The sequence below is a fragment of the Lineus longissimus genome, chromosome 13 (assembly GCF_910592395.1).
Source record: "Lineus longissimus chromosome 13, tnLinLong1.2, whole genome shotgun sequence".
Lineage (NCBI taxonomy): Eukaryota > Metazoa > Nemertea > Pilidiophora > Heteronemertea > Lineidae > Lineus > Lineus longissimus.
The window spans coordinates 16,379,204-16,396,340 of NC_088320.1; the positions used below are offsets into that span (position 1 = coordinate 16,379,204).

The window sequence follows — 17,137 nt, forward strand, 5'->3', positions numbered from 1 at the left end:
CAAAGGTGAAAATCTGGAACAATACACATACATTAAAAACAAGAAATACATCGTCCAATTCATTACAATTGCAATAGCGACAAACAACTAATTCCCTTGAGTGGTTGTCGCTGAATAAGCCACAACTAAAACTTGCCAATGCATTTCTAAAATGCTTAACTGTAATAACATTCAGATACCAATCTGATTCTAACACATTTGTATAGTATGAGCAACATGATGTGGTTGACTGAGCTGGTCTATTCGACCATCCCTGGCGATCAACATCATATACTCTTTGAGATTAATAAAGAAATAAAAAGCGCCTCATTTTCTACACCTTGATTCAGCCATCATACTGAAAACCAGAAAAACATAATATTTTTCAAATGTCAGAGGCCCAATTTGTTTTATCATTTTCTAAATCCTAGAGTTGCATTTGGTAGGCTAGTTTTGCATATCTATCAGTGACGGCAATTTTACATAGCTCTCTAAACCAATACTTTGTACATATTATTTTCGTATTACAACTAAAATTCGCTATACCACAATCACCAACACTGCAGTATTATGAGCTTGCGTTGACACGACCATGTTGCTTACAACAATACAATTGTACTCGTTCAATACATTGGTATTCTTCATTTCCCCAGATCTCTGAACCAGACCTCATAACAGGTTTAATCTTTGCGTCAAAAATCTTAAAGAACATATTGTTTGGTAGATTCGCAAAGTTGTCCAATGAATGAAAACAACCAATGGCGGCTCTTTTACCTATGCCCGCCTTGTAACTTGCCATATTCGTACACGATAGGTCTGATATAAACTTCAACCCTAGGTCTATATACTCGTCCACAATCTCCAACTCTTGCCCCGTTTATGTCCATGTTGCAGACGCTGCTACTCCAACTCCTTTTCTAAATACCATAATCTTACTTTTCGTTGAATTTACCTTCAAAACCCATTCTCGATTATGCTCCTCTATAATATCTAATAAAGCTTGTTAAGTATTTTTGTTGTCTGAGAAAAACACGATGTCACCAGCAAATAATAATAGATGTAATTTAGGTTTATCCTCACGAGCCATGTCCCTCGAAGGCCACTTCTTTCTATTTTTTAAGTTAGTTCATATATAAGAACAACAATGGACTTAAAATACATCCTTACTTCTAACCAACTGTACTGTCAAAATACTCTCGGAACATTGTTGACCAGCTCTGACACATGTGACCCGTCACCGCAAAACCAGGCGCATGTCGCACAGAAGATGAGGCTGAATGACACCAGGAGATAATGGAAGAAATTGATGTGCTTATATTTCACAAAAGGCAGACAACAGAGAAATGAACAAACAGTCCGTCTCAACCTGCCAAGATCAGAGCGACATGCCACTGCTTTTGCTGTGACGGGTTACACATGCCTGTATACACTTGTAAATTGCCTTTATGGCATTTAAAAGTTATCATCTACTCCCTTCATCTCCAGCAACCTCTGTCAGTAATTTACCTCTGTTCACAACATCAAAGGATTTTGAAAAGTCAATAAAAGCAGTGTAAAATCTAACTTTCCTTTTTGCGATATTTCTGTGTATCAAGGTATGAAATATAAATTCATTATAAATAGTACTACACTTCCTTCTAAACCCAGCCTGACATTCTCTTGGACTTTTTCTTTGGTGATGTGTTTGGTAATATGAACTGATCGACCATGTTTTTTTAACTTGTGAAACTTTTGAAGGTGGGGCAGTTCACAGCTCGACGCTGGGGGAGGCAGACACGTTCGTATGGTGTGGTGAGGACTCCTGTGTGAACTCAAACCCGTTTGCTGACCGAAATGGTTAACATTTTCACTGTGTGGAAATGTTAGAGCTGCCTTGGCGTCAGCTGTTGGTCTTGGCATAGTTACCGTACCAACTGCGTGTTCTCGTGTTGTGGTATTGCTACCAAACGATTCTTGGAGGAGAAAGGAATATTACTTATAGCGTGCTCCGTTACATACATGTAAAAACGATGTATGACATATCACACGGGTTTTTTATTTGACCTACTTTTTAAGACTAAGTTACGGTCTGGTTCGATTCCTGGTTTGGTCACCAGTTGGCCAAAATCGAAAAAACTGAATCGCATTGATCATTGGTAAATTTTTATCATATGACTAGAAACTTGGTTTGAAGACAAAGGGAGGCTCCGTACGTTTGTGTAGAAATATGGGCCTATCTTATGTATATATTGCACATATTTTAGACAAGACCACTGTTGATTTTTAAAGCTTTTAGCAGTTAATTTGTCAATGTCTGACCGCGGCGCATCGATTACTGCGTGGGGTTGTGAAACTGAAATTTTGATATGATATTCCGGACAGTCGAGAAAGTAAATGGTGAAATGTAAACTGGTAGTTGTGAACGGAATGTTTTAGATAATCGGACAAGTTGGAGAGACGTTGATAGTGTCAGCCGGTTCAACCAACTGGGAGCAAAATATAAAAAACGCCCCTATAATTGCCAAGTTTCCAATAATCTGAATTAATTTTTTCAGCAACATATTCTTATTCATATCTGTAGACTTACCACAGCAAATATATTTGGAGGGGTATTGAAAAAAAAAACATACTCGTGTCTAGGTCTGGATCCTCAAACGTATACAGTATATATGCAATAGTGTTTTTGTAACATTTCTTGAACTACAGGCATTTGACGGAACCGCTCCAACCTATGAATATTCAATGGCAGTCTTATTTCTTTTTTTCAAACAGGCCTCGGACGTCATCCTTCCAGGTCCCCTTTTTTCCAGGCACCTGTGTTCTTTTTTCAGGCACCGGTGTTTCATTTTCAGGCACCTGTGTTTCATTTTCAGGCACCTGTGTTTCATTTTCAGGCACCTGTGTTTCATTTTCAGGCACCTGTGTTTTGTTTCCAGGCACCTGTGTTTCATTTTCAGGCACCTGTGTTTCATTTTCAGGCACCTGTGTTTCGTTTTCAGGCACATAGCTAATACCTGTCACACCACGTAATAAAAATGGAATGTGACAATCCTGTTTACCACCAAGAAATATCGGAATCAAATTATTCTTCCTGTACTTTTGGTACAATAGTTGAATCAAGGTTGCTCTTAATACCCAGTTTGCTTCCGTTTCTTCAGGTTTGGACTTTGTTAAAATGGAGAAGAAATATTCGCACTTATAAAACTTATCTTGAAGCAGTGCAATGAAATCTGTGCCTGGTTCTCCTTTATTGAAATAAAAAACCCTCAGTTTTTTTCCAGTCGATAATTCAATATCTTGAAGCTCGCGGTAGAATTTTTCAGTTGCCTCTCCTGATTGATCAGATGTGTCGTGCAGCATTATGTCGTACTCGTAGTCGTTCGGTTTGCTCTGCTGAGTCTCATGGTGTGTTTGTGTTTTATGAATTAGCGTGGCCAAATCATCTAAACTCTCGACTGTAAAGTAAAGGCAATACTTTTTTAGAACACATGTCCTAATCCGCATGACGATAACATGTAACTGATTACTTATTAATTATAACCACTGAGATAAACAGCCGGCCCCTTTAATTCCCTTGCATAGCTCATTGATAGAGCTACACGCAGTAGTTTACTTTCATACAGTCCTGACTCACCGATTGAGTACCGTTTCTGGATATGTCGCTTTCCTACACCCCAAGTTCAAGAAGCCACAAATCAAGACTTTTGTTGAAATTTGCTCTTGGTTTTTCGTATTTGATTGGACTATTACTATATATTCAATGGCATGGCAGGATTTAGTGAAGAACACTCACCACGTAGTAAAAGTTGTTCAACGTTCTCTTTCATCTCACCAACCATCGCATTTGTATCATCACCAGTCTCTTTCATCGCATCGATTAGCGCTTTCATGCCATCAATTTTCTTGTTGATCTCTGGTAATTGCATCGATAGGCCCTCTTTCAATTCTTCCAGCAGCTTATTAGTTTCTTCTAGCAATTCCATACTTTCCGCAGCCTGCATGACCTGTAGTGAGCTCAGCCAATCTAAGATTGATCTCGTTTGTTCCTTTAACTTGATCTGATCCTTCTTCGCCCAAAGCAGTTTCGAAATGTTCCCAGTACAATGCTTATTTACTTTTAGCAGAACCTTTTTGGACTTTTCCAATGTACATTTTAGGCCGAACTCCAATCTATCTTTTGTATTAGCGACCTGGTACAGGTCCTTAGTGTAAATGTATATAATAGCATCAGAAGCATATTTTAACAAACCAGCAAACTCTTCAATGCTGTCATCTATCGTTTTGAAGGCCTTAACATGTTCCCACACCTCTTTGAAGACTTGAATGAGAGGCGCGACCCATGGGACTGCAGCTCCTATTCCTGCCAGATCTTCTGCTGATGATGCAGCAACGGCATGAATGGCCTTTATCGTCTTAGCCGCCGCAACACCTACCTTGGGTGCTGCTTCACTAAGGAGATAATCTCGAAGGTGCCCAGCACACTGAAAATAAGAGAGGGAAAATAGTAGTTTTATTCAATGGATTATTTTTAGTAGTCGTTTCTATCAGAGGCTTTTAGCTTTTGTATTAAGTGTTAAGAAAATATGACACTATGATTTATATCTACCAAGTTAAAAAGATGACTTACAACCATGTACGTGAAACACATCCAAACGTTATTTTGATATGAAAAAAAAATTGTTTCTGTAAACGACGAAAAGATATACCTCGACCTGGTAGAATAGAAAGGGTTTTCACCAATGTGTGGTACATCATCATCATCTTCTTCATAAGTAACGGCGTATTTTAAGCCAAGACTAGGACCTTTACTATATAAAATTGCTGGAGCAGCAAAAAAATTACATGTATATCCTTTTTCTTAGGCAGGTTCTATCATTATTATTGTCATCAAAGATTGTGTTTTTAAATCATAACCTAAGTTCAGTTCTCATTAGCCATATATCCTTTCGTCAACAAGCGGATTGTAGGACTATTACAATGAGATTACATTGACAAATCACATATGGTTTACACATGCCTTATGAATCCACTTTGGCATGTTTATCTTCGCAGGTCTCTTGATGATTGCAGATATGATTGCATCTCGTGATGGAGCAAGACTATCTTCTTTCCCTCTACAATAATCCTCATTTCTCTTCAACAAGTCGTCGATGGCTTTCGAAAATTGTTCGTAGTTCAATGCTTCCTCTCTGCAAAAGATGAAGAGAGCGTCTCAAAACAACATATGAGCCCTGACCATTTGAATGATGCTTTTTCTCTGCTGGCACTCTCGTAGGAGTGGCATGCCTAATTAAGGCCGTGAGGAACTTTAAGTAGCCTTATTTGTAAAAACATAAGTGCATAGGCTAAGATAAGTTACAGTACATACCTTTCCGCTTGAGGGTCATAGTGTTCATTAAATACATCACAACCAAGCAATACACGCTCCGGGCCGAACGCCAAGTCCAGGTTCGTGACAAAGTAGCTCCACACCAGTCCGTTCATGAGACCGTCCTCGCTCTTCGGTACCTGAAACAGTTAAGAAAACATGTCGGATAGAATCCCATTAGATGATTGATGACTTATTCATTGTCAGTTTGATCTTGAAATAATGTCGAGCTAATTAGGCTGATCATTTCAATGTTGGACCAAAGGTATCTGAATTATGATAGTAGTGAAAAGGGCATCACGGGCTTGATTTTGTCTTAATCATTTCTATATCCAGCCACCTCGATATTCAGGAACAATAGCAAACAACAATCTTGCTAACTAACCAGTACTAGGAGGTGGGGCAGCATACTAGGAGTCTAGTATATATTTTCACCCTTGATAGGTTTCGCCTTCTCTGATGTGTGTCCCAACGACCTGATGGCAATTAATAAATCCGAGAAGCCAGCATTGGTTTGATCTCTGTATATCTGATAATGCTGCCTTCTGAATTCCATTAGGTTTGGTTGTTTACATAGCGCTGTGTCGATTACGGTAACTGCAGTCAACCTTACTTTACGGTGAGAGCAGGCTATGTTTAGTGGAGTGTCCACGACTCTGGAGATGATGAATAAGGAGATTACACAGATATAGACGAGACAAGACCACTAATGAATATTCATAGGTTGGAGGGTCGAGGCCCATCAATTAGACGAGTGCATGTTTTTTACTCTCAAGTACATATTTGGAGAGGTATTGAAAAAATATTTGCTGTGGCAAGTCTACAGATATGAAGAAATTATTTGATGAAAAAATTAATTTCGAATTTTGCTAATTGGGTAATAGGGGGCGTGTTTTGAGTTTTTTCTGCCAGTTGGCTGAAAACAGTGGAAATATCAAAGTCTGTCTAATTTGTCGATTATCAAAAAATTTCCGTGGTCAATCACCAATTTCCATCGCACCAGTTACTCGCAAGACTAGCCCGTATATCATATCCGAATTTCAGTTTCACTACTTGACGCGTTCTTTGATGCGTCGCGGTCAAACATTGACAATTTAACTGCTAAAAGGCTTAAAAAATCAATTGTGGTCTTGTCTCAGACTACAGGCTTTAATACACAGACGCCATCTTACAAAGGAGGAAGCACGACCATGATTACGGTAATCTTCTCTAACTGGATTATCTTCTTCATTTAGCTTTCAAAAAGGGGAGATGTTTATAAGATTAGTTAGTTTCCCTAAGTACAGATGGCAGCATCTTCTTGTCCGTGACATTCAGTTGGTCAGCATCCCCTGACATCATGTACTTATACAGGGTGGTCCAGAAAAAACGCAACCGGATACTTCCACTACCGGGGGGGGGGGGGGGTTAAAACCATTGATATCAGTGGATGGGGAATATTGCTAGAAGAGGAATGATCCTAAGATCGCCCGATTTGGTTCTGGAATCAGTATTATTGTTTTAGAGCCTATTTTGAGAAGCCCTGACAGGCTTCATTCGCCCACAGGAAAAATCGAACTGTGCCGGTGAATTGAACTTGATAAGTAGGTGGATTAAATGTAAGGTGATAATACTGATATGAGATAATGTTGATAAGGTTCCCAGTGACCATTTGCAACTGAGTAAAGGTCGTGTTAGCATGGTCAGGCCTCAGCACACTAACCTGCAACCTGGCCAAGGGACTCCAACCTTGCTTCACAAAAACGTCTCAACAACAAAAACTACTAAACAGAATTGGTCGATCTTGGTATCATTCTTCTTCTAGAAAGATTCCCCACCCATTGGTATCAATGGTTTTAACTGCCCGGTAGTGGAAGTATCCGGTTGTGATTTTTCTGGACCACCCTGTATAAGTACATGATGTCAGGGGATGCTGACCAACTGAATGTCACGGACAAGAAGATGCTGCCATCTGTACTAACTTACCTTATAAACATCTCCCCTTTTTTGAAAACTATATAAATGAAGAAGTTAATTCAGTTAGAGAAGATTACCGTAACAATATAGCGATCACTCTCTCTAAAACTGCTAACTGCTGCTACATGGACAGTATCAATTTGATACTGCTAACTGCTGCTACATGGACAGTATCAATTTGATACTGTCCATGTAGCAGCAGTTTTAGAGAGAGTGATCGCTATATATTGTTACAGCAGCAGTACACGAGCATGCTTCATAGCAATATTTGGTCACTGTACGTTACACACTAAATAATGCTTTCGGGCACATTATTTATTTCAGTTTGCTCATCTGCAAATCTCGAGCAGGCGGTCTACTAATACGACCAGATCCAGTGGACTTCCAGAAATTGCAGCCGAATCAATTCACAGGGCATATAGCATCCCCAACAGCAAGAAAATAGTAGAAAAAAAATCAGCTGTTGCAAATATGCCAAACTATACAAAAGTAGAAGGTTTTGTGCCAGAAAAGTTATGTAAAGTTATAATAAATGGTTATAATCTAATTCGTGCAGTAATTACCGGAACAAAAAAGAATTGGACCCCTCACAAAAACCCAACCCTCTGTATGAAAGCACAAGAAATCCATGTATGTAAGTGTAGCAACATGAAGCTTGGAGTTCTGCCCTTCACTTCAGCACAAGTTGTGGGTCTTAGGTTTCTAGTATCAAGGGTCTTAGGTTTCTAGTATCAAGGTTCTTAGGTTTCTAGCATCAAGGGTCTTAGGTTTCCAGCATCAAGGGTCTTAGGTTTCTAGCATCAGGGGTCTTAGGTTTCTAGCATCAAGGGTCTTAGGTTTCTAGCATCAAGGGTCTTAGGTTTCTAGCATCAAGGGTCTTAGGTTTCTAGCATCAAGGGTCTTAGGTTTCTAGCATCAAGGGCCTTAGGTTTCTAGCATCAAGGGTCTTAGGGTTCTAGCATCAAGGGTCTTGGGTTTCTAGTATCAGGGGTCTTAGGTTTCTAGCATCAAGGGTCTTAGGTTTCTAGCATCAAGGGTCTTAGGTTTCTAGCATCAAGGGTCTTAGGTTTCTAGTATCAGGGGTCTTAGGTTTCTAGCATCAAAGGGTCTTATTTTTCTAAAATCAAGGGTCTTAGGTTTCTAGCATCAAGAGGACTTAGGTTTCTAGTATCAAGGGTCTTAGGTTTCTAGTATCAAGGGTCTTACGTTTCTAGTATCAGGGGTCTTAGATTTCTAGCATCAAAGGGACTTAGGTTTCTAGCATCAAGGGTCTTAGGTTTCTAGCATCAAGGGTATTGGGTTTTTAGGATCAAGGGTCTTAGGGCTCTAGCATCAAGGGTCTTAGGTTTCTAGCATCAAGGGTCTTAGGTTTCTAGCATCAAGGGTCTTAGGGCTCTAGTACGGTCTTAGGTTTCTAGCATCAAGGGTCTTAGATTTCTAGCATCAAGGTTCTTAGGTTTCTAGTATCAAGGGTCTTAGGTTTCTAGTATCAAGGGTCTTAGGTTTCTAGTATCAAGGGTCTTAGGTTTCTAGGATCAAGGGTCTTATTTTTCTAGTATCAGGGGTCTTAGGTTTCTAGCATCAAGGGTCTTAGGTTTCTAGCATCAAGGGTCTTATTTTTCTAAAATCAAGGGTCTTAGGTTTCTAGCATCAAGGGTCTTAGGTTTCTAGCATCAAGGGTCTTAGGTTTCTAGTATCAAGGGTCTTACGTTTCTAGTATCAAGGGTCTTACGTTTCTAGCATCAAGGGTCTTAGGTTTCTAATATCAAAAGTCTTAGGTTTCTAGCATCAAGGGTCTTAGGTTTCTAGCATCAAGGGTCTTAGGTTTCTAGCATCAAGGGTCTTAGGTTTCTAGTATCAGGGGTCTTAGGTTTCTAGCATCAAGGGTCTTAGGTTTCTAGCATCAAGGGTCTTATTTTTCTAAAATCAAGGGTCTTAGGTTTCTAGCATCAAGGGTCTTAGGTTTCTAGTACGGTCTTAGGTTTCTAGCATCAAGGGTCTTAGATTTCTAGCATCAAGAGGACTTAGGTTTCTAGTATCAAGGGTCTTAGGTTTCTAGTATCAAGGGTCTTACGTTTCTAGTATCAGGGGTCTTAGATTTCTAGCATCAAAGGGACTTAGGTTTCTAGCATCAAGGGTCTTAGGTTTCTAGCATCAAGGGTCTTGGGTTTTTAGGATCAAGGGTCTTAGGGCTCTAGCATCAAGGGTCTTAGGTTTCTAGTACCGTCTTAGGTTTTTAGTATCAAGGGTCTTAGGTTTCTAGTAGGGTCTTACGTTTCTAGTGTCAAGGGTCTTATGTTCCTAGGTTGGTCTTAGGTTTCTAGTATCAAGCGTCATAGGTTTCTAGAGGTCTTAGGTCTTAGGTCTCTAGACATCCAACTACGCACATACATTTTTAGAAAAAAGATTTTTGGACTTTTGAAAAACCTCTTTTTAACAATGCAAATATATACCCCGCAGAGGTTTTTCAGCAAAGTTAAAAACCCCTTAGAGGTTTTTTAAAAATCTCAAAAACCAACAGGAATATTCATTTTACCGAAAAACCTCTACAGGGTGCAAAATATATTTAAGGTTTTTCAAAAGCTAAAAGATATTTATTTCTAAGAGTCTACCATGTCTACAGTAGCTTAATACAGCGGTCGAAGCAAACCATGTAACTCATCGCCCCCCCCCCCTCCCCTCCCCACCCCCTTCATCATTACTAAATCCATAATAAAAACACATGACGATTTGGTAGCTAACCATTGTTTTATACCTGTTGTTAACAAAATAAGGAGTGCTGAGAACCTGTCAAATTTTAGAAAGAATATCTTCCTGATTCAGATAACTCACCTTTGGATTGAATTCTTTAATGTAGGCTTTGAATGTTTTCTCCAACTCTAAATCATGTGCATCACGCAGTGGAGGCGCTTGTAACTTCGGTTTAATATGTTCACCAGACATTTTGTATCGGTATCAATGCTCTAGGAATAATTTTGTCCTGAAAAGAATAACAAAGTATTTGATGATTAGTTTTTGGCCTCCTGGTGGCCAAGTCGAGAATCAGATCGGATCAAAATTCGTTGTCTGAGGTAACATGACATAGGGCGTCATGTGTATTAAATTTCAAGTTCATATCTTTAGCGGATAAAAAACGTGCCATAGTTACACTCAAACGGCCAATTTACACCATTTGAACATTTGACCTTGAAAATTAGGTCAAATCAAAAACCCGTACGATATGGGATGTATTCTTGCTAGGAGAACCTACCATAAAATATCATTGAAAACAAGTCACTAATAAGCGAGATATTGAACCGTTTACCTATTTTAATTTTGGCCCCCTGGTGGCCAAGTCGAGGATCAGATCAGACCGAAATTCGCTGCCAGCGGTAATATGACGTTGGGAGTCATGTGTACCAAATTGCAAGTTCTACCATAAAAAAATCATCGAAAACAAGTCACTAATAAGCGAGATATTCCACTTTTTCCCTTTTTTAGTTTTGGCCTCCTGGCGACCAAGTCGAGAATCAGATCGAATCAGAATTCGGTGTCTGAGGTAACATGACATAGGGAGTCATGTGTACCAAATTTCAAGTTCATAGCTTTAGCGGTTAGGAAACGTGCCATAGTCACACTCAAACGGCTAATTTACGCCATTTGACCTCTGTCACCTTGAAAATTAAGTCAAATCAAAAACCCGTAAAATATGTGATGTAACCTTGCTAGGAGAACCTACCATAAAAATTCTATCGAAAACGAGTTACTCATAAGAGAGATATCATACTTTTTAGGTTTCAACGTCTGGCCCCTGGTAGCCAAGTCAAGAATCAGATCGGACCGAAATTCATTGTCAGAGGTCACTTGACCTAGGGGGGGTCCTTCGTACAAAGTTTCAAGTTCATAGCTCTAGCGGTTAAGAAACGTGCCACTGTTTCTGAAACAGGATACAGACGACGACGGACGACGGACACAGCGGTGTTGTGATGAGCCAAAAATCCAGATAAATTATTAGCATCGCCCCACTGATTCATAGCCTTTTTTGAAATCTTGTATCTTTCACCTATTGAGTGCGTCCTATAGGTAACATTGCTGGCCTATCTGTCATGTCTGTGTCTGGGATGGATGGGTGGATAGAGCCCATGTGGTCGACATGAGCCAGAAGCTAGTAGCAAGTTGCATGGTTGTCCCAACAGTCGATTCTCCAGTCACCCAAGGATTTACAGTGGCCAATTTGTGGATTGATGATAGGATTAGGCCAGATTCGTAGCTCGGTTTTGGTCTACATTTTAGCTCCACCCTCCCAGTTTGGGTGAGACAACCAATACCTCCAGTTCGGTACCAATTTCTATTATCAAACATTTCAAATTAAATGTCGAATTATGTGGTTTTAAATGTTTTGAAATGCTTCCACATTTTGCACCGACCAAAGCGGTTATGGTTTTGCCTTACCCAAACCGCAGAATTTAAAACGAGGCTTCATTGGCGCATTGTGCATTCACACTGTAATGGGTGGTTCATTCCCACCCCAAGTGTTTTAGAACAGGATATCAACTGAGAGGCCTAGAGGAAAATCAGCCCTCAGTGTCTTTTAAGCCTCCCAGAACACGCCTAAAAAGGTCAGCCAGACCCTTCACACTTATCAATGATGATTAATCTGCTGACTGGAGCTATTATAAAGTGGATAAACATTTTTGAGTATAAATATCATAAACAATTAGTGAGTAACCTATTCTCCTAATAAGCCCCCTAAAGGGCTCAGACGGAATTAACACATCAAAAAAGACCGTAATGAAATAAGCATATATACCGAGAACCTGCCCAAATCTTACTCGAGCGGAAACAAAAAGTTCGGCACTCAAAATCAAATTGTGAAAGAAATATACCGTTGATCAACTAAAGAAAACTGTAGGCATTTAGATTTAAACTCTTTGCATCGCGTTATTAGTACAAAGTTGATCAAAAATACTCAATTGATGAGAAAAAAGCGCAAAAAATAAGAAAATTTCCGAGCTGTCAACCATTTTCGACGCTCTCAACTCCATGCGAAAGACCCGAACCCGATTTATCCATGACGTCGTTTTGCCCCTGCTTAAATTTGCCGCCATTTTCGCAGAATTATTGGCTTACCAAAATGGACGCCAATGCTGGCAGAGAATACGCTTGAATATCATCAAGTTTCGTCACTGTGCGAGTTTGGAGAATGCATTACACTTGGGAACTAAATTGCGGAATGGACTACAGGAACGAAAGCCAACTCTTCGGTCTTTTTCCAGTTCACTGAAACTAACCAGATTCAAAAGCAAACTGACATTGACACTGATATATGATTACAATTTGTTACAAAACACTGCCCACCAAGATTTCTACGCTTGTTATCACATCATCATCGAATTTTTATCTATTTTTCTGCGGTTAAAACCATAAATTGCTTGTTCAGTTTACTTTAGATTGCACTTAATTGACCAACTAATTTGCGGAGGGCAGAGATTGATAAACAGTTTCCCATGTGATTACTTTTATATCAGCAGTAACTAGAATTGTCAGTTGAGTCTTGCTAGAGTCTGGAGTCTCCGCCACAGTGAGGCGCGGGTGTGTCAGGCTATGCGTAAACCCCTTACTGTTGAAATGTGAACATTTTGGGGGACATTTAGACTTGAAACGCATTTTTTCAACGAGTAGCAATTTGGCTAATCAAAGTCCGAAATGGATTAGTTTTGGTAATTGATTAGCAACTGTCTACAATTCACAGTAATTTTTATAGTATGACAAAATAATACCCCTTCTTCTAAAGAGCCCAAAGCAAAATCCATCATTGCTATGTGTAAGAAGTTTAAATCTCCCGCCACTGACACTTTTCAGCGACCAAGACGTCATAATTTATGCCAAAAGAAATGTTTTGAAAATCACTCAAACTCGATGATTAAGTTGTCACAGACATAAGAAACAGTCATTATATGTCGTTTAGAACAGGTTAGATACCATTCAAAACTTTTGAAAGCTTTAGGGAGAGTTTGCTTGTGTCAAATGAGGGCTATAAAATCGGCAAAATCGATGTACACTATAAACTATGAAGATACATTGTAAATCATCGCTGTATAGACACCATGTATTAATGTACACAAACTCGTACCGAGGTAAAATGAATGGAATTCCTAGGAATGCAGGACCCCATACAAAAGCTGTGTATTGTCAACGAATGTGGTTAATAGTTTGGTTAGGGCATGGAGGTATTCTTATTTATACCTCCATGGTTAGGGTAAGCTACATAATCTTCAACAAAGGAACTCGACGACTCTTTTCACTTTAACAAAAGGACCGGGGGGGGGACTGAATTTTATTTTACACCGGGACTCGGTGTCAGCAGACAGACCGTGTATAACTACTTTTAGGTACTGCGTACCGGTTGAGATAGAGAGGTTTGTTCTATGTATTGCCTCTATGTACTCCTCTGTGTATTGGCATAGCACTTGCGCACTGGAGCCAAGAATTGCTCGATCGAAATACGGAGAAGCATCTTCTTGGTGAGAATATTGCCCCAGTACAAAAGTCTCAGCCTACGGCAGAGACTAATTCTTGTCGAGTGATCTTTAGAAGACTCTGAATTGCAAGCAGCCAAAAACCTATTTTGAACGATTTTACGCAAGCATGACCTGCTAATCAGACCGGCGGGCAGAAAATGCATGCTGCATACCGTCTGCAGACTGGGGGTTTTCTCATGAGTCAATAGAATCTAAGGTCTGGAATTAGGGGACCATATCAGCAGTTGCTTTCAGCCAACTTCTGTATTAAAATTAAGATCTGGAATTAGGGGACCATCTCAACAGTTGCCATGTGATTTTCACACTAAAAAATAAGAGGCCATTTCAGGTATATGCCAAACGGTAGAACAAAGATTATCTAGGCCGTTGTGCAAACAGGCTTTGCGATACACCACGAGTTGGGGTGTAGGCCTAAATTCCTTTAACTGTGAACCAAGTGCATCCACTGGCACGCTACATGTATGTGTGACTCGCACGGATTTAGCAAGTAGGGCCTACATGATGCTAATCAGCTAGGATGTATCTTGTGACCAGGACTGTAGTAATAAACATTTGCCTGAAAACATTTTTTATTTGGCCTAACAACACCTGTTTAGAGTGTCAGAGAGGCCGGTATTTTCACTTAACATCAAGAGACAGAGGAGAACTGTCAAGGTGGGTGTTTGATATACAATGGTTTTCTGTTCCCTGGGTTTCTTCATTCTGTTATCTTTAATTATATTTACAAATGTCCTTCAGCACTTTTTATCATGAAATGCTGCCTTTGAAACGAACCCAACCTTGCCGGCCAATCAACCAGGCGCACGAGGCACAACAGGCCGATACAATATACATGTTCTGTATTAAGTACGTCATCTGTCATGCACACCCAAAAAAAATCTTCCTGCAAGATGATTCACAGGTAATTCAAATACATGTATAAGAAAACGAACTTTGAAAAAAAGTTGGCGCAAAGCAACTACTGATATGGTCCCCTAATTCCAAACCTTAGATTCTATTGACTCATGAGAAAACCCCCAGTCTGCAGACGGTATGCAGCATGCATTTTCTGCCCGCCGCTAATCAGACTACTATCATCGCACGGGGGAGAGGGGGTTGAACCATGACTATGACTTTACATATTATCAGCGTGATTGAAACTGACGTGGGTAACTATATGGTTACAGGGGACACTTACAATACACTATCAAGCAATAGAACCAGAACGAGGCTGAGTTTCAGCCGTTTCACTTTCACTTCAGGATATTATTTGGCCTATAGATTGTGACTTTTTCAATGCATTTCAGGCCTCCAGTGATACTCATTGAATATATCCGATTATATTGAGGGGATTCGTTACATCATCTCAGCGGTCACCAGCGGAAAACTTTGATGAAACTTCGATTAACCGTTAAATAGACGTTCTTCACTTACGTTCGTTGAGTTGACTCTGTACAGTTCCGGGTTTGGCGTGGTGAGAGACCGACCTTGACCTTTTCAGTAGGGGGTGAGAAAATGACGTCATACAATGAAGTGGAGGACTCTTGCCTCGTCAACAAAAGTGTGTGGGGGGGGGGTTCAAAACCGGGTGGCCGATTGTGTGCACGAAGCCAGCCAGGTCAACAACAACGGTTCAGGGGAGGAGCAGGGCACAGCTAACCATAATTGTCATTCTCATGTTGATGATGATCATCGGTTCTAGGACAATTCCCCCGGTCAATTGCCCGATAATTCCCCCCCCCCCTCCCAGAAATTGCCCCCCCCGTAAAATTTTCGCCCGTAAAATTGCCCCACGGTCAAACTGCGCCCCCCCCCCCCCCCGTTAAATTGTCACCCAGTGAAAATGTCAGTACATATATCGTGTCCGTGAGTTTCAGAGTATTCCACGCGGACGTTGGTTTTGTGGTGGTGAACAAGCTGTATCAGAGAACAAACCAAGTCTTAATCAATCTGTTACAAGACACCAATCTACGAAATGCGAAATAACCGACCGAAAATGGGAAATTCCGACGTTACTTACGTGGTCCCAGGTCTTTTTTATCAGAAAGATCCCTGTCTGGTCCAACACAGCCAAAGGTCTGCACGCTCGGCCTCTGTCAACATAACTCAAGCACTATAGGGCCTAGGCCTAGCAAGCCTCTAAACATGGTAAACAGCATTACCTAATCGTATTGATCATATTGACTAAGGTATTAACCACCTATGCACAATAGGGGTTCTACTTTCTACTATTTTGTCACACTATGACTACAAGGGATCTTGAGACAATGTGTGATGGATTCGGTGAAACTCAAAGATGCCTTGAATCATTGTGGAGAAGCCGATCTTTCACTACCGTGAAATTTATAATTCATTAAAGGATGATCTCATGACATTTTTCTAAGGGTAGTAATGCTGGTGGGTGTGTGTGGGGGTGGGGGGATGGGGGGATTTTAGGAGGTCAATTTCACAGGGAGTGGCAATTTAGCAGGGGGAAATTTTACAGGGAGAATTGGCCTGATCCTCATCATCGTCGTCGTCGTCGTCATCATCATCACCATCATGATATTGTCCCTGCTCTGTGCGTATTCCGCGGACGTATAATTTCCAAACTGAACTGCCACACTAACACAGATTCGCTCCATGTAGGCTAAATGATATAAATAGGTTCTCTACCATCTACGTTTGTTTTGATCGACCTCAAACAAGTGGCTCTGTTTTCATTTGAACTGGTGCACGCCACTGTTAGTATTGTGTTGTGGTACAGTGTGCGTGTATTAAGCATATACCATGGAACCTCTGTTAGCGGACATCTCGCTATTAAGGACAACCTCTCTATTAAGGACACTAGTTTTGGTCACAAATTGGTTGTTTCCATTTGACCTCTCTAGTCAGGACACCTCTCTATTAAGGACAGCATTTGTCAGTACCAAGGGTGTCCTTAATAGAGAGGTTCTACTGTACTTGTTTATCCTGTTAAGCCGAGGACATACTACCAAGAAAAATTGGCCAATGGTGATTAATTTAATTGACTGCAGATGTCTTGTCATATGTGAACGGTCCGGCAATTCACTTGGCCAATGAAATTAGATACTCTCACCCAGTCTTGGTGAGTTGGTGGGGAGTTCTATATTTTCGCCAAGATTGCCACCACAGGGGGGCTACTTCAGGTAGAATTGTCGTGTGTGAATGGTTCACCAACTGTTTCGAGCAAGGAAAATGTAAACAAGAGGTTTTGTTTTTAACTCTTTCAAGCCCTTTACACCAAGAAAAAATGAATTCATGTTACTAGGCACTAGCTCTTTTAGCTATTTGAGTCTACATTTCAAGGTGGAGTTCCGATTATATGTTTTTGACATGTAAACCCGTACTTTGA

At 40.3% G+C, this 17,137-nt stretch overlaps 1 protein-coding gene across 1 annotated transcript; it reads right to left on the bottom strand.

Annotated features, from left to right (window-relative positions):
• Window positions 1-360: 360 nt before the first annotated feature.
• LOC135497986 (uncharacterized) lies at window positions 361-15,879 on the bottom strand. Its single transcript, XM_064788094.1, has 7 exons — window positions 15,803-15,879; window positions 15,217-15,275; window positions 10,115-10,262; window positions 5,327-5,466; window positions 4,976-5,147; window positions 3,752-4,439; window positions 361-3,413 (listed from the first exon to the last, which is right to left on the bottom strand). The coding sequence occupies exons 3-7, from the start codon at window positions 10,223-10,225 to the stop codon at window positions 2,710-2,712; spliced, it is 1,815 nt and encodes a 604-aa protein (XP_064644164.1). The 5' UTR covers window positions 10,226-10,262; window positions 15,217-15,275; window positions 15,803-15,879; the 3' UTR covers window positions 361-2,709.
• Window positions 15,880-17,137: the final 1,258 nt, after the last annotated feature.

Coding starts and splice junctions, on each gene's coding strand:
- LOC135497986 (XM_064788094.1), bottom strand. CDS start 10,225: ATGTCTGGTGAACATATTAAACCGAAGTTACAAGCGCCTCCACTGCGT. Junction 5,467..10,114: donor TTAAAGAATTCAATCCAAAG/GTGAGTTATCTG, acceptor TAACTGTTTCAG/GTACCGAAGAGCGAGGACGG. Junction 3,414..3,751: donor TGAACAACTTTTACTACGTG/GTGAGTGTTCTT, acceptor TTTACTTTACAG/TCGAGAGTTTAGATGATTTG.